We start from the raw sequence: 22,319 nt of genomic DNA, 5'->3' as shown, positions 1-22,319 counted from the left end.
AGTCTGTGATGTGTTAAGATGTAGCAACAATACATTAAGTGGCGATGGAAATGAGTTTAGTCTTCACCTTAGATAGCCCCTCTTTTTCCTCACTTGCTCACGGCCTGAGAGGAAATTTCTTTCACATATTTGGGTCGAAAACAAAACTTAGCGCCTGAGAGAGAGAGAGCAGCGGGACGGGGGAGGATTGAGAGGATAGCGGGGCAGACAAACAAAACTGCTTAAGAACACATGGACTTTCCCCGTGTGAATCAATATTCAAGCCCTGATCTCCCCGTGGAGTAATGAGGCCAAAGAGAAGCAGCAGCTGAAAGACAGATGAGACAGAGGGAGGGCTGTGGGATGTCTCCTGTAAAGGAGAAGACTCTCATTGGAGGCAAAGAGAAAGAAGACTGCTATGCATGTTTTGATGGGAAAAAGGGGAACGAAAGCATCCTCCTACACACTGAAGCCATCTTGGTCGCACTGCTGCATTCTGGACTCCACGTCTGATTGTTATTAAGGTAGGTGCTGAACATGTAGCTGCCACAGGATTTTAAAAAAGCAATTCAATTATGAAGTTGCGAGTGGAACAACATTTCTATTTTTAGTTCTAAAAGGGAAAGAGGACAAGCTCAGTGTAAAGGTCCTACATTGAGGTGTGTAGCTCTTTCTTGCACATTTTAAATATATAGTTTTTTAGTTTGTAATGTAGACAAGTGTAATTCACTGCTGCTCTCCTTTATTGAGAGGGCTTTTTGTTTCTATTTTAAAATATAATATTTAACAATATAGACCAATAGTTAATTGTGCTACTAGAAACATTTGAGATGTTTAGTTTTTGTTGTCTAGTTTGAGGAGATGTGTTAACTTGTGTAAACTTAAAATAACATGATTAAAAGAAAAGAAACATTACAGAATAAGAGGCATGAGTCGTTTATTAGGTTCTTAATGTCTGCAGTGAAACAGGTGGAGACACAAAAATGGAAAGCCAAAATTAACCATGAATCATTGTAGGGGAGTAAAAGACCTACTCAATTGTAGGATCAACAGGATGTGATACAAGGACTTGTTTATGTTGTTGGGTTGTTTTTCTTATTCTTTTCTCATGCGTTTAATGTTCTAGCTTTGGGGGGAAAGAAAGCTCAAACCAGACAGGAATGATGTCCTCCAAATTGAAGTGGCTGATTGTGATCCAGCTCCTGCTGAATGAACAGGCTTTGTGCAGAATCCCACCTCCTCTGCCTCTGAGAAACACTCCGCTTCCAGGAGCTGACGTCTACGAAGCAGGAGAGGAAACATCCAAACAGGATCACCCATCTCTCCTGGGACCCAAACTTCAGCTCGGTATCCCATCCTCTGTAAACCCTGATTCTGCACAAATAGAGGAGAGAGTTCGCTCTGCCAAAAATATAATATCAGTCCTCAGGGTGAAGCTTCCTGATCAGATTCAAGATCACCTGCACATTCAGGGGAACGTCAGCTGTAAGGAGCTGCTAGCTGCCAGCACCGTGGACGACCCATCGTCCTCCATGTTCCCCCAGGAGCTCCTGGGTCTCTCTTTAGTGCCAGTGTTGGTGGTGGCAGGCTGCCAACAGGAAGCACATACCCTGGTGCTCAAGCTGTACGACCTGCTGGGAGTGGCAGACACGGAGGAGCTCCTGATGGAGGTGGAGGGTCTGATAGACAGCAGGGTGAGCAAGTCTGTATCCACTCCTACACCTGCATCATCACCTTCAGGGAGAAATCAAACAAGGCACCACATGGAGGCTGTGATGTTTAACATCCAGCAGCTGACCACAGTGGGAGACATTTCCACCAAGCATGAAGGATATTGTGAGGGTTGGACCAAGGTGAGTGGAACCACACTGGCAGGAACAGCTATGGACGGAGCCACAGGGGATCTAGAGGAGGCTGTGAGCGCCTGTGAGAGACTGGGAGTCCTGTGTGCTGGTGTGACCAGCGGTGGAACACTCAAACCTGGGATGTACCAGGGAGTGTTGAGGAAAGGCAGCCGCGTCTTACCCTCTGAATCCCCAGAGTCTGAATGTTGGATCCGTCAGTGCAGGGCAGAGGGGGATGTTCTGACCGTCGCTGCTTCGGGCCGCCGGCTGAGGCGAAGCCCCCAGAGGAGCTGCATCAACAAACGCGAGGAGCGCGTGTACAATGTGGTGGAGTGGATACCTGCTGTGAGTACCCTCTACAACCTCGGCACAGCTGTGTATTATGCCTCAGTCAACTGCTCCGAGACCGCCAAGGAGAGAGCCATCCTCAGCGCTGTGGACCTCGGCACAGACGCTCTCATGGTGGCCACAGGGGGGACTGCCGGGGTGGCAGGCTACGCCCTGGGTGCAGGGGTGAAGACCGGTGTGAAAGCAGGCGTCAGGTATCTGCTCAACTCCATGAAGCAGCAGGAGGACGACGTGCTGGTGAACCAGGTCAACTGGGAAGATGGCATCATCACTGTTCAGTAGACTGAAGGATCAAAACATCAGCCTGTGAAGCTTCAGCAATAAATATCTTCATATTTAGTTTATAGATTCAATAACAAAAGACAGTAACACGGGATCAATGTTTGTTAACTGACACAGTTGAGTAAAGTTACATGATCTAGATTATTTGAAAAACACATTTTTGTATTTCTCAGTGGATTATCCAAATCAAATTTTAAAATGGGGGAAAAGCTTTTTATTTGTGACTGCACAAACTTCATTTTACACAGTTTGACACAATAATTATTCTATCTTGAAGATTTTTGTCATGAAAAATGTACTTAGTAAAAAGGTATACACAACTACGCATTAATTGCAACTAAAAGTAACCTTTTTTTGCTTGTAGAAAAATAGCTAATTTTATGTATAATTGGTTAAATAGTTGAACAATGTATTTTAAGCATCAACTTCTGAAAAAACAGTCTCAGGAAATTAAACCTCTAATCCCTCAAGACTTTAATCCGGTGTCTTTTCTTCCGGTCATTGTCCTTCATCACTCGTTATTTTCTTTCCTTCCATGAAAACGTTTTGTCGGGTCAAAGTCATATTCTCACCTCTGGTGTAATTGCAGGGACAAGAGACTGAAAACTAAGTTTTGTAGTTTTATACGGTTTTTTTCTTTCCTTAAAAGTACATGAATTGTTTATTAAAGCTACGGTATATGTGTGCATACAGTTATTCAGTGTGGTTATTGTGCACTCATATCATTTGTATTGCAGAGCTACCAACCCTCACGGTTTCGTCGTGTGACATGCTTTTTCATGTTTTCACAAGCTCACACGTCACACAACAAATATCTCACCGCAAAAAAAACATTCTGAGGCGCGTTCGTTCCTTTTTTAAACTCCCCGACGATAGATGGCGCTAAGGAGCGCGTCTGTAAGCCTATTTGCTTCATAGACACCCTATTTACCCCAAACAGACAGTCACGGGAGAAACTCAGGAGGAGCAGAGGGACTGAAGTATCGTGGTTTTCAAGTGTCACGCATTGAACGTGACTGAACGTGAACTCTCGTGTTGGTTTAAGTCACGCCCTTCCGCCACACAGCTGTTCGGCGGCGCGTATTTCGTGTCCCCCTGACCTCCTTCCTCGACTGCAAGGTTTTTGGAGAAGTTGGCAGCTCTGGTATTGTAACAAGGCACAGTTCCAGTTTGGCTGCTTTGGTTTTGTGATCCTTGTTCCTTCTGCTCACTGTCACACTGAGAAGACATACTAGGAGACTTAAAAACAAACAGAGACATCGGTAATGGTATGACTATTTCGACAAATAGTCATAACAACTATTAGTCATAACTATTTAGACTATAGACAATATTCTGCAGTGAATATTGTCTGTGAATGTCTATTTGATGACAATTTGAACCCAGCTGGCTCATATCTATGTTGAATTTGCATGCTCTCTCTGTTTCTATGTGGTTCTTCTCTCACAGTCCAAAAAGAGGATAGTTAACTCAGGAGGAAAGTGAACTCAATGTGTTTGATTGCGTGCGCATGTTTTTGTGTGTTTGTTTTTGCGTTTGTGCAGCCTTCTTCTTTTTCCAATTCACATGAGGAACACCACCCTGAACCAAATAATTCCATATGGGTTCTTATGTTATTTAGTATCTAAGGAAAATTACATGTTTGTAAACAGTGAACTTTGCTCTTTGTACACATATTTACCGGACATATATTTCTACAGTCCTGAATCTAAGCTTGATGAATACGATGTCAGTAGCCTCCAATTGAATATTAAGTCGGCAGTGAACATGTAGTGGTTCTTGGAATGTAGTAGAACGAGATCAGGAACACACTTGCTGTGCTGTTTAATCAGAGTACAGAACAAACAACTTCCTGGTAGTTGTTAGGAATTTTATTAAAGGAGTTTCATATTTATTAAATAATGCTAAATATTATGTAATTTTATATAGAAGGAAGATAACCTCAATTTAACCTTTTAAAACTGTATCCTTATGTATCCACAGCAGATCCCAATGTTTGTTTTTGATAGAATCAAGATCGGACCTCCGGGATCTGGGTGAGGTGCACTGTACAACAAACTAAAGGAGATTTATAGCTGCTATAAGGACTCTGTTATCACAACCTCTGCATTACTTGTGAAAATGTGTATATTTTAACAACCTGACAAGAAGTTTACATTATACAAATTACACTTTGTTGAATAACAGTATGATAATGTGTAAGCTGAATATCCTTTAACTGCCTTGAACAGCATCCCGTCATGCACATATTCATGTATACGATATCAGACAGCAGGTCTAGGTAGGAAATGCCTGGGCTGTGGATTTGAAACCTACGCCTGCAATCTGAGTCCATCCACCCACCTGACCAATCACAATGCATATTAGTGGTCACGCTGGACGCTGGGTCACTGACCAATCCTACACGTTCACACCATATTGCTGGCTTGGTACGTAAAAGAACATGTCCAGCTTGTCAAACTAAAGATCTGATTTGTTGAAGTCCATGACAATCAACTAAGACATCCACTCCCTGTGTGGTTGACCCTGCAAAAGCCTTCTTAAACTGCTTTGCAGGCTCAAGGCTGCAGGCAGAGGAAGACAGGAGCTGTACAATGAGAAAATAAGCTAATAGGGAAACATAATTATAATACATGTAGTGTATTTGTGAAAGATAATTACATTATAAACAGCTATAACTTTTAATTATTAAAATACAAAATATATATATTTTTAAAAATTATAAAATAGCTTTAACATGGTGATTCTGTTTAGGCCTGCAGTGAAGGCTTTGCAGGCCCGTATGGCCTGCCACTGCAATATACACCCCAAAATAATAATCCTGGAAAGTAATTATTTGTAAGTGTTTATAAAAAAAAGAGAAGAAATTAGAAGTTACCTGATATCTATTGTAAAGACACAAATTAATACAAAATGTTAATATTCACACACATCTTGACAAATGGCTACAAGTGATAGATTATATTCATACCCAGGTAGCCAATATGACGTGGCCCAGACCCGACTTGAGTCTGGCACGACTCAAATTTAAACTTAAAAAATTCTAATTTTTGAAGTTGGAATTCATAATTAAATTTTTTGCTTTCTTCGTTTATTGTAATTTTACATACAAATACCAATGTTACCAATTTAAACACAAAACATGACTAGGTACAGTTTGTTCAGGAATGGAGCACAATAGGCACTAACAGGAACTGTACAGGCCCACAAGTTGTGGTGGGATCCAAATAAAGTAGGAGGTGAACATCTCTTCACCACGTTCTCTCAGAAGGAAAGTGAGCAATAGTTTTGCTATGGAGTTTGTTTTTGGAATTGGTCAGACAGCTGGAAAGCCAGCCTCGAAGGGAGGTTGAGGCCTCCCTCTTCCTGTGTGATAATGATGAACCTTCAATGACAAAGAAATGGTCTGTAGAAGTTTGATAAGTGCAGCTGGCATGCTAAGGATAACATAAGATATGAAATGACATTGGACAAAAGCATGGGAGCCCTTAAGCTACAGTTTGTGTGTGTTATATTTCCTTGTGTAACAGAGCTTCCAAGTGAGTTAAATTGTAACTTAATACTGTTTTTTATTCATAACTAATCAGAGACTCTAGAACTACCAAAGTAAAGGTTTTGAGTCGGCTATACTGCCAGGTGTTTATATTTCCACCTGTCCACAAGGTCTGTCACATAACATATATTCAGATGTACAGATTGTCAACAAATCTTCCAAAAGCTTGGCTTCCCTTGTTGATTCTGAGGTATATAAATAATGTATATAGGTAAAGAAACCTTTAAAGTGAAATTAAGAAGTGGAGGGTATTTATTTCTCAAACACATAAGGGCATATAACTGAGTACGAGTTTAAGTGGCTGCAATGGTTATATATTAGGCTACACACTAAATCATACAATTATATTCCAGTCATGTTCAATGATCTTTCAGATTTTTAAAGGAAGGGCACTTCGGGCACAGCATTCTGTACTCCGCCCGTGAGTGCGTCACACGCTCTGTGCATCACTTTCACAACATCATTTCTCGGGAAATCTTTTATCCATGACCGTAAGTTTCTATTTTGCTGCCCTCGTCCCTCGCAACAGATTGACGTGATAATGTACCAATAGCAAGCGCTGATCTGTGAGCGGCTTGACCAATGAGCTGTCAGCGCTGCGCTCACGAGGAAACTGTTTGACATATTCCGGGCATTTCGGCTCTAACGTGCATCAACGGCAGTTGTTTTAGAGCCAAAATGGTGCCCATGGTTCGTTTAAGGAGAACAATTTGGGAGGAATAAGCAGATATCCAATGAAACAGAGAGCTAAGTAAAAACATATCAAGGAAATGAAACACTGACTGCTCGGCAGTTGTTTTGTTTTATTGACGTCGAGCACCGACTGCAACTCACGTTAGCGAAAGAAACAAGTGATAGCGATGCACCTGTCTCAAATGACTAGTTAGCAGACGTTAGTTACAAAGACATTTCCAAGTGGACTCTGACTGACAACAAAAAGTGAGGTAAGCAAACGTGTCGTTACTAATGGGCCCTGTTTACGCCGCTAACTGACAGTTCGTCCACAACAAGCTAACGTAATATAATAAAAAACATCGACACTCAAGAAAACAATACAAAGTAAAATAAATCAATACATTAGCGTTATATTCGGTCTGAACCTCCAATGGCTTGTTTAAAAAGATAATAACTCCATTTATAGACAAGTAACATGTTTACAGTCATAAAACGTTAGTTATCAGTCACAGGATTTTCACATAACGCCTTCAACTTTTGATGACAGACTTGTTTGAACTTGCCACTTTTAAATGCAATGGCGCTATCTTTTAATGCACACGCATTTAACGCGGTCGCTGTTTGTGTGCATGTTATTGTTTCTTTAAGATGGCTCAGTGGGAGAGACTGACGGACCTGCCTGCTCCGTACGCACAGCAGCTGCATGAGCTCTATGACAAGGATTTTCTGCCTATGGATGTGAGGCACTACCTGTCAGCCTGGATAGAAAAGCAGGAGTGGTAAGGCAGCACTCTCATCTCTTTTGCCCCTCATATCATTCAACGCATATTTTGCTATTCAAAGATTACAGTAAATTACTCTGTTTGTAAATCTCATGCTATTTGCATCTTGTTCTTTTTGTTCTTTAGGCAACGAGCAGCACAGGACCATGCTTTGGCGATGGCGCTGTTCCAGGTCCTGCTGGAGAATCTGGATATACAACACAGCCGCTTTGTCCAGGAGCAGTCTTTCTTGATGCAGCACAACATTAAACGCTATAAACAGAACTTTCAGGTTTGTCTACAAGGTGGCATTACTGGAATCTTTTCCATAATGATGTCTTTGACCCAGATATCCACCTGACCTCTCCCTTTGCAGACATACCAAGAGGACCCGTGTGCCTTGGCAAACACAATCCTATGGTTTTTGGAAAAAGAGAAGCAAATCCTGCAAAATGCTGATTTGGTTAAGCAGGTTAGGGCAACATTTCATCAATGCATTGTGACAGAAAAGATGGGACACACCCTGATGCTTATACAACATTTAAATGAACTGTATATACACTTGTAAAAACTGCACAAGTTGTCATGTTTTGGCTGTTGTTTTCCAGCCACCAAATGTGGATTTGCTGTGTGTACTAGATATGTTCAAGGTGTCCAATGAAAATTTCCATTACAAATATTGTTTGTATTCAGTTCTAAAAAAAACTATTGCCAGTTAATTAAAAAGTGTCACATGTACGGAAAACCGACTTTAGGACTCTGTCTGGTTTTCCACCAAGCAGTGATATTTGTATTAACTGCCACTTTCACTCACATCTCATCCTGCTCCTTTACTTTTCTCAGGTTGAGTTCTTGCATGTAGCACAAGAAGCCATGGAGACAAGGAGCCAGCAGGACTTTGAATATAAAATGGCTGGCCTTCGGAATGAAGTGCAGGTACAAATTATGTTGCTTTAAACCATTGTGTTGTGCTTTGTAATTGAAAGATATCCCAGTTTATTCATTATTTTTGTTCTGTGGACTTTTGGGATATAGTGCATGGAACATACAATGTTTTGTCTGGAGGAGCAGCAAGACGAGTTTGATTTTAAATATCAAACTTATAAAATGGAAGGTAAGCAGATTTGAACATTTCTGTTAAAATTTCCATGCTGTGAAAATGTTCTCTTAGGATGAGTAATAAAGTGCCTGAATCACAGCTATATGTTCTCTTTTGTTTTTGTCTTGTATGGAAACTGTGATCCTGCTGTGGAAATGTTTATGCAGCTGTGGTAGATGAGGTGATGAAGAAGGAACAAAATAAAGTTTTTCAGTTACTTATCAACAGACTGGATGGATGTAGAAAGGTAAAATCTTCTTATTTAACATATAATCTCTTCTTAGTCCAATTCTTTTCCTAATTCAAAAATAACAATAATATTTTTTGTGTTACACAATTATCTTTTAAGAGCACACTGTCGGACCTCAATAAGCTCCTCGACAGGACTGATGACCTTGTCGATATATTGGTGAAAAAGGAGCTGGTGGAGTGGCAGAGGAGGCAGCAGAAGGCCTGCATTGGTGCTCCAGACAATGTTTTTCTGGATCAGCTAGAGAAGGGGTATGTTCATCTAAACCTGCTTCACATCAGTTTTAATCTTTAAGGTTTACTGTAACAACTTGATCAATTATCCTTTTGTAAATTAAGTGCAAGGCTGAAGACATAATGACTGGTGGATTTTGTGACTTTCCCAATCCCACCACTACTATCATCACATTCGTTGTAGGGCTCTTCTTACTTAAGAAATTCCTTGTCGATGAACACTCAGTAAGATTTTTTCGCCTAATCAATTACTTGATTTACCTAAGCGATCTGTAAAACTGAGTTCCTCTATAAAGAATCAAACAAAAACACCAGTTTAAAACCTCTGTTAACCAGAGATGTGCTCACAAGTTTCTTGGAAATATGTTAATTAGCATGACTAAGACCAAAAGGATCGACTAATCAACGAGGCGGGGGCAGCTGTAATTCATGGTCTGTGTCTATTTGTCTGTGTTTTGTTTTTTTCTTCTTCCTTTTCTGAAAACTCATCACTGTTGCTCTTTTCCTCTTGGATTGTAGGTTCACCTGTGTGGCAGTGTGTCTGTTCCAGGTGCGGGAGTTTCTTGGTAAGCTGGAGGAGCTGGTAGGAAAATTGACCTATGAAAACGACCCGGTGAAGGCCCAAAAACCCACAATGCAGAAGAGAGCAGATGCTCTTCTTAAAGACTTACTCAAGAGGTCTCTCTTTTAAGGCACACGTTCATACACTGTCTTGCTCCCGTGTGATTTACTTGTTACATTTCTTGACATTATTGTCGGACTGTTTCTTGAAGTTCCTTTGTGGTGGAGACTCAGCCCTCCATGCCTCAGGGGAAAGGACCGCTGGTGCTGCGCACAAACGTCCAGTTCTCCGTCAAGACCAGGTTAGTGTACCACTTCAGGCAATCACTACATTGCTATGTTTTCATTTAAATTGACTTTTAGTAAATGTTTGACTTATTTATACCAATGCCTGTATTGTGGTAATCTGTATCAGTTTTCATAACTACATATGCAGTTATTAGTATGCTAGTTGTGCATGTTGGACAACTGACATGAAGCAACTCTTTGCAAAAACGCGATCGACCTGTTCCAAAACAAAGGGTTGCAGTGGAGCTAAACGCACCTAAACTCAGTTAACTGGCTGTAGTGGGGTTTAATTCAACCCGATGACCATGAGACCAATTATTGTGTAATGCTTTTCCCCAAAGCCTTCTGTTATCCTTTTCCAAAATGTGACTTTGATCTCTTAAACTTATTTTGTTGACTCTTTTGTAAAGATGAAAGGGGTCTTATTTCTTTATATAATGAGGTGAAACGTCAAACAAAGAAAGCTCGTCCCAAAACAGGAGTGAATCTGGGTTCAGCTTCAACCCACTAGCGAACACCCTAACTTTGTCAGGGGGCATGTGCTTTTGGTGTTCTTGAGCCAAGAAAGAGAGTTAAAAAAAAACCTGTCAAATCCTACTCATTCAGCCTTTTAATATTTCTAAAATCTTACGTCTGATTTAATAATTCCAGGCTTCTTGTTAAGTTCCCTGAGCAGAACCACTCTATGAAAGTGAACGTGACCATGGACAGGTGAGGTTCCTCCTTTAGTTTGAGTTACTTTCACCACACACACAGAGCAAACCTGTAACTTTAACTTCTGAAATAAAATGTGGATGTTTTGTTTCCCTCTTGTGGTCACTGCTCTGTCTTTCTCACTTTTTAAATTAGGGAGGGTCCTCAGATCAAAGGGTGAGTATTTGTTTTGCATAACTTTAGCTTTCATACTAAGTGGCATTTCAAGGAGAACTGTTTTAAACTTTTGCATTTGATGTGAATTTGTTTTTACCTCTTATGTCTGCAGATATCGGCGTTTTAATGTCCTTGGAACCAAAAGCAAGGCTTTGAACATGGCAGAGAGCCAGAATGGAGGCATGGTAGCAGACTTCAGGCATCTTGTGAGTGATAATGATTTAAGAATAAATATTAAATGACAATGAATAAAACTCTTATCAACAACAGCCTTTTAATAGTTGCAACATCTGAAGGATAAATACTTAACTGTGACATTTCAAGTGCACACAAAAGCAGTCTCCAGAAGCTAAACTGTAGTGATTAAGACAAACAATTTAAATGTCAATGTCTTTAATTACGGGTGGAAATGTTTTTGTTTGATTTATTTTGTACTCTTATTTGTCTGTAGACTCTGAAGGAGCAGAAGTCTGGAGGTGGAGGCAAAGGCGTCAGTGATGTGAGTAGACATTAGCGACCTGAATATATCTTTGTTTACAGTTTAACTCAAGTCACAATTCAAGCAGATGAGAACAACCAAATAATGATGTGTTTGTGGGTGTTTTTTGGTGTGGACAGATTTCGCTCAGTGTTACAGAGGAGCTGCACGTCATCTATTTTGACACTGTCTTTGAGATGAAAGGCGTGTCAGTTGAGTTGCAGGTGGAGTTTCTCGTGCTTCCTTACTTGTCATACGGCCGGCTTTATGAAAATAATAACAATTACCTTCATGTGCCCTGTCTACAAATTAAGTATTATGTCCTTGTTTTTATTGTCTTGATTATCCAAATATCACCTAAATAAAAGTAATCGTTTCCAACTTAGGCCTTGTCACTCCCGGTGGTCATCATCTCTAACTCCAGCCAGCAGCAGAGTGCCTGGGCATCTATCCTCTGGTTCAACATGCTCAGTGTGGACACAAAGGTGAGAGATCCCTGAAAGACTAACATACACTTTGGAAGGAAAATGTTTTATATCTTATGCTTAATGTTATGTCTTGTGCTTAGCAAAACTGTGACGTCATGTGCAGCACAGATATTATGACAAGTAGTGGGTAAATATGAAACCGGAAAAGGACCAGGTGGGAGACAGTCTTCAAAGCAGCTACTTACTTTAAGAAAACCGGCGTTAATTGGTGTACGTGATGAAAGTCTGTAGGCACTAGTGACGAGAAATATAAGATATGGGGATAAACAAAGGGGTTGGACGTTGGGCCGCACCTAAACCAAATGTTGCGTTATAAATACATATCTGTTTGTTCGTTTAACAGTGGTAGCGAGTTGTGGTAGGTGTCGTCGTCGCTGATACTGGACCCAACTCGGTAGATTTGTGATCTGTGTGTTACAAATAAATCAACGTGAATTGAACTCTGATCCGACCTCTCTTGTGGTGTCTGGGTGTTCGATTACGGAGGTCCCGTTTGTGAGTTCCTGTGACGCCTCACCAGCAGTCAGATATTTACTAAGTTTATACAGCATCAGGTTTTAAGAAGATTAATCATCATGGAGTTAGAAGAATAAACAGCCACAACAGCACCATGTAGCATGTTGCAGTGTGATCAGAAGGCATCTGATATTTATTGTGTATGTATTTGTTAATGTACGTCTGTTTCTCTAGGATGTCATGTTCTTCGCCAACTCTCCTGCAGCCACTTGGCTGCAGTTTGGAGAAATGTTGAGCTGGCAGTTTCTCTCTGCCACTAAACGTGGTCTGAATGAGGATCAGCTCGAAATGATCGCACACAGACTCTTTGGTAAATGCCGCTTCGATATTCTGCTTCAGTTGCTTGCCTTTGCATGTTTTGATGTTGTTCTATCTAAAAATTAGAACTGACTTTGTTAGTCAAACATATTGCTGTCTTGACCTTTTTGGATCCCATGTGGAAGGATGGACATTATTTGACCAAAAGAATACCTGCATCAGTTTGTCTGTGTTATATATTGTATCTATCTAGTTTCTCATAAAAATAGAGCTGATCATATATATTGTGTCTCTGACCATGTGGGATAAATTGGTACTCTTTTCTCATTTACCCCAGATGAAACAAAAGGATGGCCAAAACTTAAAAAAAAAGGTTTTATTTCATCATTTAGCAAAAACTAAATGTGAAAGAAGACTTATTAGTGTCAATTTAAAAAGCTTGAACGTGGTATTGCAACTTCATCTTATATACAGCTGTTTATTTTATATACATTATTAGAATAATAATGACACCTAGCAGGACCTATTGATTTGTGTTTGATTATGATAAAAATGCTTGCCCACTATAATTCACTGTCTTTCATGGCTTGTATGCATGTGTTATTTTTTATGATGTAAGTGAGTGAGAGTTGTATAATGCTTTTATTCATTTTCCATCCCTCCAGGGAAGCAGCAGAAATATGACACCTGCAAAGTGGCTTGGTCAAAATTTAGCAAGGTAAGAATACTGCATTTTTCAGCAGGGTTTAAGGGATTAACATTAACCCTAATCACTCGACTCATAATATCTCAACTTTGGTGATCGACAGAGTTTTTCTCTGTTGCCACAATCAGGTCAAAATGTTATTTTTTTGGTTTATGACCATATACCTAAAAAACGAATGAGATACCCATCATGTATTTTTTGTTTCATGCTTATATGTATGTAACCTATTCAACAAGTAAACTAAGGTGGCGAACAGGATAAACATTACCTGCTAAACCTCAACATGTTAACAAGGGGACCATGTTAGCTGATAGTCTCTTCCATATCCACCACTATCATGTTTTACATTTCATTTAATGTGACTCATTAGTTGAGCACCTCAACTTTTATCCATTGTACAATTTTGTTCCTTTACAATGAGCATGCATGATGGTAGATGTTTATTGTTGATAAATATACTGTAAGCGTGAATTAGTGACCTTTTCCACACCCTTTGTTCCAGGAAAATACACCTGACACTTTCTGGGTGTGGTTTGACGGCATCTTGGTGATGGTGAAAACATTCCTTGAAGACCTGTGGAGGGATGGGTAGGTTTTAGTCCAATCAGGGTGTAACGAGACGGATAAGTTTATTGTTTTATGTAAGACTTTTGTTTTTGCACTGTAGCCTCATCATGGGGTTTGTGAGCAAAGGCAAAGAAAAGTCCCTCCTGAAGAAGAAACAGAGAGGAACGTTCTTGTTGCGCTTCAGTGAAAGTGTCATTGGGGGAATCACCTTTTCCTGGGTGGAAATCACCATAACTGGTGAGATATTTTGGATTTCCAAATGATCCTAAAATATTGTTTCAAATTGTTCTATAGTAGTTGTATGGTATGTCTTTTGTAGGTGAGCCTGAAGTGAAGACAGTCCAGCCCTTCACCAAGGTCGACCTCTGTCAGATTCCCTTCCATGAAATCATCCGGAATTACCAGATCTTAGAAGCGGAAAATATCCCAGAAAATCCTCTTCTCTACCTATATCCCAACATTCCTAAAGATGAGGCTTTCGGAAAATACTACTCTGACAAGACTGGAAGTAAGGGCAACACATTTTTTGCTTATACTTTTTACTTAAATATTTTTGGAAAGCAAATCTGTCCAAAACACACCTCATATTCCGCTTGTTTTGGTTAATGCTATGTGAATGGTGTTCTGCCTTGCAGTATTACAATTACAATTGTATTGATGGTGTTGGGGATGAATATAACACATTTATTTCTCAACTCTTTCTTTCAGGTGACAGTCCTTACATAAAGTACATCAAAACCAAGCTGATGTTTGTTTCAAAGGAGTAAGTGTATTATTATTTTCCAGACTGGTTTAAAGCATCTTGCTTTTTATAATAATACTTAACCGTCCTTTATATACTAAATGTGCTTTTTATACAGAGACAACAACTACAAACCAAAAATGCACTTGCTTCATCTGAGAAGTAGTGTCCCATCCCCTTTTTTTGTCATGAGCAACTGGTTGTAATGACTGTTTGTTATTGGTCATGTAGGAACACACTGGAGGCTAGGTCACCCAAGTCCTCTGACATGGCACATGGCGAAGGCTTGGAACCAATGAATGCCCTGTGTGGAGAGGCAGCTGGTGAGTCATGGCTCTCCTTGCTGCCCCATCCAGCTGAAAACCTCACGAAAACAAATCACTCTCCGTTCGTCACAGAGCTCAGGGTTTGCTCTCTTTATTTTGACCCTGCGCTTTGGGAAGATGCTGTCTGGCTAGATGTCAAGCGACAGCTATGAAACTGATCTAACTTACACGGTGTGGGGCTGTGGGCTGCTTCAACAGCATGCATATGTACAGTAGTCTGCTCTACTGAACATATTATCTAACAATGATTGATTTGAACGAAACTGATGATAACACTTTTATTTAGTTGTTCATAGCTTTTTGATTTTACCTTCTGATGCTTGAATTCTTTAACACTTTGCATGGTGTATGTGTTAACATGGATGGAAAAATATTGCGATAATAAAAACAGCACATAGCCATAGGTTGGACAATATCTGTTGAATAGTATTGCTTGATTATGAAATGAAAAATTATATGGTTGTACTATTTTGTTTGATTAAAATACATATTATCACTAGGAGTAATTGTGGCAGCAATAGCATTTAATATGACAGTCTTCAAGCTACAGATCTATGTACCATTTTGGTGAAAGCAACATTTTGGGAAGTTTGAGAGCTACACTTTTTTAAATGGTAAAATCCACCGAATTGCTGATTGCCAGTCTTCCAGCTAAGCTTTCCAGCTGTTTGCTGTTGGCTTATATTTAATGGATGGATATGCGATCGGTATCCATATTCTCATTTAACTCTATGACAGAAAGTGAGTAAGTATAAATGCGTAACTATTCTTTTATGAATTACAAAAGGCAATAAGTACTTTTAATTGAGATATTTAAACAGTTAAACAGACTGAGTGTATCGGATATTGTGAGAGAACCTGAATCATTTGATGAGCATTTCATAAGAATTTAGTGCGGAATTAAATCCTACAGCATAAATCTGTACTTTTCTCCTGTTGGTGGGTTGCATAGCACATCACGTTTTTGTGAAAGCAGTACCATAAACGGCAGTAGAAACATGATCTTTCTCTTGTCCCTTTCTCTGCTCTCAGAACAAAACGGGAGTCCTCCCTCACCTCTGGAGATATACCACCCTGACCCCATGCTGTCTGGCTCCTTTGGAGCCACAGACGATGAGTTACTGAGGCTTATCAACAACCCCAACATCTTTGATGATGACATCTTGCAAGATGAGCCAGGGCTGCCTGATTTAAATCTTACAGGATTTAACTGCCTGCCCCCACAATCCTGTGGAAGCATTTTCCAATAAGCCTCCGTTGTCTTTATTTAACCAAACCACTGTATCGTTCATCGTCCGCTTTACTTTTAGCTTCTGACATTCCAAATCTACTGTGAACATAATAGTTTGCAACTTTGATCTGAAATATTTTATGGCCCTTCTGTTAATTACAGTTTTTACTTTTTCAATCAGCATTTGATTGCCTTTGTGCACTTTAAAATTATTATAACGTTATAATTCCCATTTATCATGTTTTATTATTATTATTAATCATGAGACTATTTAAAGAGACACAAAAGAGAGATAATTGAATTAGCTGGACTAATATCCACTCCTTTAGTGTCCTAGGCACCTGAATTAGACACTGCAACTATCATGCAGCTGTTACTTTAAGATAAAACATCTAAGAAATTATAGAAAAAAAAGAGCATGTAAGCAGAGTACAATGTGCAGACTGCACATCATTTATTGTTTCAATGTTGGTTGTAAGTTCCTTTGTCGTTGCTTTATTGTTTCCACCTGCAGCTTGTGATACATTGTTCTGACACATAGCACTTCCTCCCTTGTTAAGTTATATGCTTTTATATTACCTGCTCATTCAAATCCAAATTAAACTGTCTCACCAATAAAAGGGAAATTATTGATTTCATGTGTTATTGATAACTAAAATGTTGTAAATCAACTTAGTGGTAGTAATAGCTTTTATATCATGATCACATTGTTTTGTTGTTAATTCAACCGTAATACCAAACTTGTATACAGAAAAGGTATTCATTGTTTAATTAAAACCAAAATATGCAGCTCTACTGAGATCGTAGGTTGTCTCATAACTCTTAATGATCAGGCAGCCGAAGGGTTTCAAGGCGCCAAACATGAGCCACAACAAACTGGTTCCAGTCAACCAGGGTCCACAGAGGCTTTACTGACACTGTAGCATCAGTCATGCATGATCCGAGCGATATAAGATGTAACATATAAAGGCATGTTAACGTGCTAATTACTAATAAGCATGTTAACATGCTTATTAGTCATAATTATTTTGTCATGAACTCAACTGGGTGGTAAGTGTAAATTAAATATTGACTTATCTGGCATTTTCAAGTCAATGGGTCACAAAAGTAATTTATCCTATAGTTATACCATTCCATATTCCATTTAGAAATGAATCCTAAATACATTGTGATATTTCACTCGGGACTCAAGTTTTGGACTGCCAGCACAGCTAGCATAAAGTTAAAAATACAACCTAGTTGCTAACGTGACACACACTCAGTACCTCAAAGCCATGTAAAATAAATGACTTGGGGTTCTGCTCGCTTGCAACAAGAGGTAACTTAATAGCATTACTGAGTACAGATTAAGCTTAACCAACCAGCCAATAACTGATAGTTTACCACAAGTTCCAGCTGACACATTAGTTAGGTAGCAAAAACTGACAACTTAACATTATAGACAAATTGTACCGTTTAAAGTTGTTTCTGGCCACCTGGCAATGGAAGTTTAGCAAACATTGTTTAGTCTTCACAAACTCCTGAGAAATGTATCCAAGATTCTTTATCGTGCTGGTTGTCCGCGTTTCATCGTCAGCTGATGTCTCTACTGACGTTACACAGTGCTGTTATTAAGGTTAACATGATGGTTTGCTGGGACTTGGTTGGTTTAAGAGATAAAAGTAGCGTCATACAGGGTTTGCTGCTGGATTGTGTTGTGTCATTGTTGTGTTTCTATTTTTCAAGCCACCAACAATTTATTTTTCTATGTGTGAAGCAAGCGTTACGACCTTGAGGTTCTCCAGTGTTAGTCTGTAAAGATAAATCACAGCTTGTGAGGGTGTAGTGTGGACAGGCTTTGATTGCTATTTGTCTTTGTTGGTCTCGTCACTTATGTCTTGACATAACTTAAACATGTACAAGCACACACTCCACCCACATGTCATACGAGAGAGGTGATCACATAAGCAAACATCTTGTACTAACTTTATGCTTGTATTATCAGCATGTGTCGGTCGGCCCCTGCCTATCTCGTCATACAAGTGTGGTTTTGCCAGCTATTTGTCTCTGAACATGTAACAGGAATGTGGGTGTGGCAGATTACAGGATGCAGAGTGCCTGGTCCTGGAGCACCTCGGCCCCATTGGAAAAAAGCCCTCCTCCAGTGTTTGGTCTCTCTCCGGCTCGCATAGACTGCCGGCTTCTGCCCGGTTATGTCTTGGTTTGGTCTTCCTTTGTTTTTGCTGACAACACTGAGGATACTGACTGACACACTTCACAATGGTAGTCTTTTCTTTATCATAAATACCTTTAATTTACCATCATCCACTTTCATTTCCAATATTTGTCATTGCCTCAGAGCCGGGTTGTGACAGGCATACATACATAATACATGGTTTTAAGTTCCAGAATTACTTTCAAGGCATGTTATGTTACAAAAGAATATCCTATGCTGATTTTGTAACATAATTGGTTTCTCATATGATGTAATATACACTTAGTGGTGATGCTTGGATAAGTTAACATTCTGAATGCAACTGTGGGGAAAATGAATTACAAAATATGATTTATAGCATACATTAACTAGAGAAAAAACATTGTACATTATAAAAACAAACAAAGAATATAATAAAACATGGGGGTTGTGATATACTCGAGCCACATATCACCAATATTTGAGCTATTGAGTCAGTATCCAACTGATATCCAGTCATTAGTGGTGAATCTTGCAACATAAATGTAACAAATAAAAGTAATCTACAAGTTGATGGCAGTGGAATGTAAGTTGCACTATGTCTGCATTATTATAAGAGAATACTATTTAGGTACCAGGAGTTTAGGATCTCAGAGATGAGCACCAGGTCCAGAGGCAGGTAAATGGTGCAACAGCCCTGTTGAGCAACACACCATAGGCCTGTCGAAACTGCCGGTTCATGACAGCATAGAGCACAGGGTTGATACAGCTGTTCAGCCAGGAGAGGTTTGCACAAAACATGTGCAGTACTTGTGGGGCGCGGTTATGTCTGTCGGCTATGTTGAGCAACATGAAGGGGACGAAACAAAATACAAAAAACAGAAAAACCATAAAGCACATACGTGTTACAGCCTTAAATTCATCATCATCACCCCCTGAAATTCTTGAGCGGGAGGAGGGTGCTGCAGTGGAGGGAGTGGGGGTGTATACAGGTGATGCCTGGATGATATAAGGGGGAGAATTGATTGCTGATGAATTTAGGGCCACGGCAGACCTCTGGACAGATTCTGAAGTTATCTCATCCGTATGTTTGCTTATCTCCTCCTGGCTGCTCATCTCATAGCTACATGTCTTTACCATACCACTCTCGACACTACTATCATCAGTCCTTTGTTCTAAAGAAGATGGTTTCTTTCTGGAGGATCGGCGGCTTGGCCTGTAGCGGAGCAGAGCTTGTGCGGCAATCCGGACACGTTTGTAGATGAGGAAGTAGAAAACACCAACACAGCCCAAACCAACAACAAAGTAGAAAAAAAGAAGGATGGTGCTGTAGGGACGACCCCTGGTGCGATGAAAGCTGCATGTGCACACCTTTGGCACGAATACATAAACTTGCCACAGTGGGGCAAAGCTGGCCAGGCCCAGTACCCATGTTAAGATCAGAAGGGAAATAAGACCACGGTCAGAGAAGACACGGTCAAACACAGCCCTTTTTGTGACCAGCAGATATCGGCTCACTGCCACCAGACAGAGGTTTATAATGGAGACAGAGTTGGAGACGAAGAGGAGCAGGCCAAAGATACTGCACCAGAGCTGTCCACTGCGCCATCTGAGGTGTAGATAGGAGTCAACTGATATGGGCTGCAATATGGTGCAGTACAGGAGATCAGCGACAGCCAGGTTGACGATGAGCACATTGAAGCGAGTCCTCAGACGTGGGTCCGAGGCGAAAGCCAGAATGGTCATCAAGTTGCCCACCGTACCGGTGACGGTCACCGCACACCCCCACAGCACAGCAAAGTACCGGTAACGGACGACGGAAGGACTGTAGCAGGAGAAGAGGTCTTCTGTTTGGTTTGTGTGGTTCATCATCATTCTGTCAACTAGGATTCAGAATGAAGGTTAGCTTCTTTGTAATTTGCTGCCAGAAAGTTGAACTCACATAGAAACCCAACCCCCCCTCTTTGTGGTATCAATAGTGCCACAGGTGAAAAGGGAAGTTCAAGATGTTCTAGATAGTTCACCACTTCCTTTTGAACAAAGACTTCTATCTGACGGTTTTATTATGTTTTTGTGAGCCGGTTTAAGTATAAGATCATTTTCAAGTTTTTTTTCCTGCAATTTTAAGCTAATTGATTGTAATGTCATTTACAACTGAAATACATTGTCTGCCAACCACAAATAAATCCTAATTAGTAATTATTAGGCATTATATGTATATGCTGAATTCCCCATATTATGACTCAAATAATAAAACAAACAAAAATAAAGCTAGTAATGTTAAACAAAAATTATTATACATTGCTAACAAATACAGTAAAAACATCCAAGGGGTTTAAGACAAATGTATGTTTTTATATTACATGTAAGGCAAATACAATTCCATATTTTAAAACAAAACAATTGATAATTTCTCACCCTAAAAGTCTTTTTAGTGATCTTGTGCGCTGACTGTCTGTCGTCCTGCTGATGTTACATTTTATGTGAAGCCTCTTGCTCAAGTTCCTCCACAATGAAATGGTAATATTACCAATGGGGTTTTCCAGTTCATGTTTAAATTAGGCAAGCGAGTTCTTGTGTAGTTCCAAAAACTTGTTTCTAATGAAATAACTAAATGTTGAAAAAAATGTATTGTATTAGGGATTTTTTTTGTTTTTATATATATATATTTACTCAAACTACTCAACAATGCTTGTGACGGAAACAAATATCACACAGGCCTAGTGTATAGGCTGATTACGTTATTCTTTTAATTCCTTGTGTTTTCAGTCACTGTAAGGGACAAGGGACTGTGAGCATAATGTATTTCCTATCGCAGAAATGTGCATGCGATGCAAATATCTGCTGCAAATATACAGTTATTGTGAACATACAGTACTTTATCCATCTGTGCTGTTGGAAACGCCCCATTAAGACACAGACCTTTCTGCTTTCTGGTGGCAGGCGCAGTTGACTAAACCTGACTCAGAATTTTAATTAAATATTTTCCACCAAAATATATATAGAGAGAAATACAGTCATATTATGGCACATGGTCATTGTGGGTGATTAGGGTAATAATCTAGCCATTCATTAGGTAAATCATTTAAGTGATGACAATTATAACTTAACTAAAGTTAAATTGAAGATAATATAGTACAATGTTCATGGTTTTTCTTAAATTATTCTTTTCAAATTAGTTGTATTTCCCTGGGCAAACATGGATAGTGCTCCACAGGAAATTACTTCTTTACTGCAGCTGTGATGATGAATAAGAGATGAATATATGAAACTAAAAGCTTGAAGACACTACAATTCTACTGCTGCACCTGGACTTCCTGTTTCTGTCACATGGGTAAAAAATAGACCGTCTGCACCATTGAAAGTGTGAATTTTTTTTGACAAATGCAGAACAAATACTACAGTTGGCAGTGACTCATTTCATTTCCACAAAATCTAAAATGTTGAGGCGGATGTTGTCAGTCGAATTAAGAGATGAGACGAGAGTTTAAACTGGTCAACACACTGTTTGCTGTGGGTTATATTGTACCATTACACATCTACACCCACTCATACCACGTAGTCAACGTGTCATTCCCACCACCAAGTGGCAGTAAAGCACCTGCTGCAGTTTCTCAAACTGCACATGAAAAAGAAGTAGAGACCCTCGCCCGGACCCGTCTTGAAACAAGGACCCTGCTTCGTTTACCATGCTTTGCGGGTCGGACTTTTTTGCTCCTTCCTCATCATTTATATCTGTACAACCAATAAGTTTATAATTACATTATTTCTTAAAGCATTACATTGTAAAAGTTTTTTAGAGCAAAGTTATTCTTAGAGTTTTGATTGGGTGCACCCACCACAGACTCGCAAAATCCTATGGGAAACACATAATGTAATACGTTTATGAATGAGTTTTAGAGTGAAAGACGCTAAGACGCTAAAATGCAGGAAATGGCACTTTCAGATGTTTATTTAATGAAACATTTCTTGTCATACCTGCCATAGTCTAGCACTCGTCTTGCACCCAGACCTTCAACTTGGACTCCATGGTTATGATCAGAGATTATCTCTTCTCATTTCTACAACCAAAAAAACAGATGAAACGTACA

At 39.7% G+C, this 22,319-nt stretch overlaps 3 protein-coding genes across 5 annotated transcripts; 2 read left to right on the top strand and 1 right to left on the bottom strand.

The window, feature by feature from the left end:
* The first annotated feature begins 411 nt into the window (after window positions 1-411).
* Window positions 412-3,141, top strand: apof (apolipoprotein F). 2 transcript variants are annotated; one of them, XM_068594683.1, is made up of 2 exons: window positions 412-503; window positions 1,106-3,141. In XM_068594683.1, exon 2 carries the CDS (start codon window positions 1,140-1,142, stop codon window positions 2,451-2,453), a length of 1,314 nt encoding a protein of 437 aa, XP_068450784.1. In that variant the 5' UTR covers window positions 412-503; window positions 1,106-1,139; the 3' UTR covers window positions 2,454-3,141. The 2 variants fall into 2 exon arrangements, with proteins under 2 accessions (XP_068450784.1, XP_068450785.1); XM_068594684.1 differs by lacking the exon at window positions 412-503 and adding an exon at window positions 573-638.
* Window positions 3,142-6,679: 3,538 nt separating this feature from the next.
* On the top strand, window positions 6,680-16,670 carry stat2 (signal transducer and activator of transcription 2). Of its 2 annotated transcripts, XM_068593472.1 has the most exons (24): window positions 6,682-6,950; window positions 7,330-7,460; window positions 7,590-7,734; window positions 7,819-7,914; window positions 8,286-8,378; window positions 8,478-8,556; window positions 8,709-8,788; window positions 8,891-9,042; window positions 9,544-9,702; window positions 9,798-9,887; window positions 10,525-10,584; window positions 10,723-10,743; window positions 10,856-10,949; window positions 11,195-11,242; window positions 11,362-11,445; window positions 11,608-11,706; window positions 12,400-12,535; window positions 13,149-13,201; window positions 13,692-13,777; window positions 13,857-13,993; window positions 14,076-14,264; window positions 14,465-14,519; window positions 14,730-14,821; window positions 15,857-16,670. In XM_068593472.1, the coding sequence occupies exons 2-24, from the start codon at window positions 7,330-7,332 to the stop codon at window positions 16,072-16,074; spliced, it is 2,397 nt and encodes a 798-aa protein (XP_068449573.1). In that variant the 5' UTR covers window positions 6,682-6,950; the 3' UTR covers window positions 16,075-16,670. The 2 variants fall into 2 exon arrangements, with proteins under 2 accessions (XP_068449574.1, XP_068449573.1); XM_068593473.1 differs by lacking the exon at window positions 14,730-14,821 and having other exon boundaries at window positions 6,680-6,950; window positions 15,857-16,039.
* A 2,200-nt stretch (window positions 16,671-18,870) lies between these two features.
* gpr84 (G protein-coupled receptor 84) lies at window positions 18,871-20,103 on the bottom strand. The gene has a single exon (XM_068595071.1). The coding sequence runs from the start codon at window positions 20,101-20,103 to the stop codon at window positions 18,871-18,873; it is 1,233 nt and encodes a 410-aa protein (XP_068451172.1).
* Between the last annotated feature and the right edge of the window lie 2,216 nt (window positions 20,104-22,319).

The sequence above is a fragment of the Clinocottus analis genome, unplaced genomic scaffold (assembly GCF_023055335.1).
Source record: "Clinocottus analis isolate CAN_PGR_092001 unplaced genomic scaffold, fCliAna1.0.p SCAF_3, whole genome shotgun sequence".
Classification (NCBI taxonomy): domain Eukaryota; kingdom Metazoa; phylum Chordata; class Actinopteri; order Perciformes; family Cottidae; genus Clinocottus; species Clinocottus analis.
This window is presented reverse-complemented; position numbering and strand designations above follow the sequence as displayed.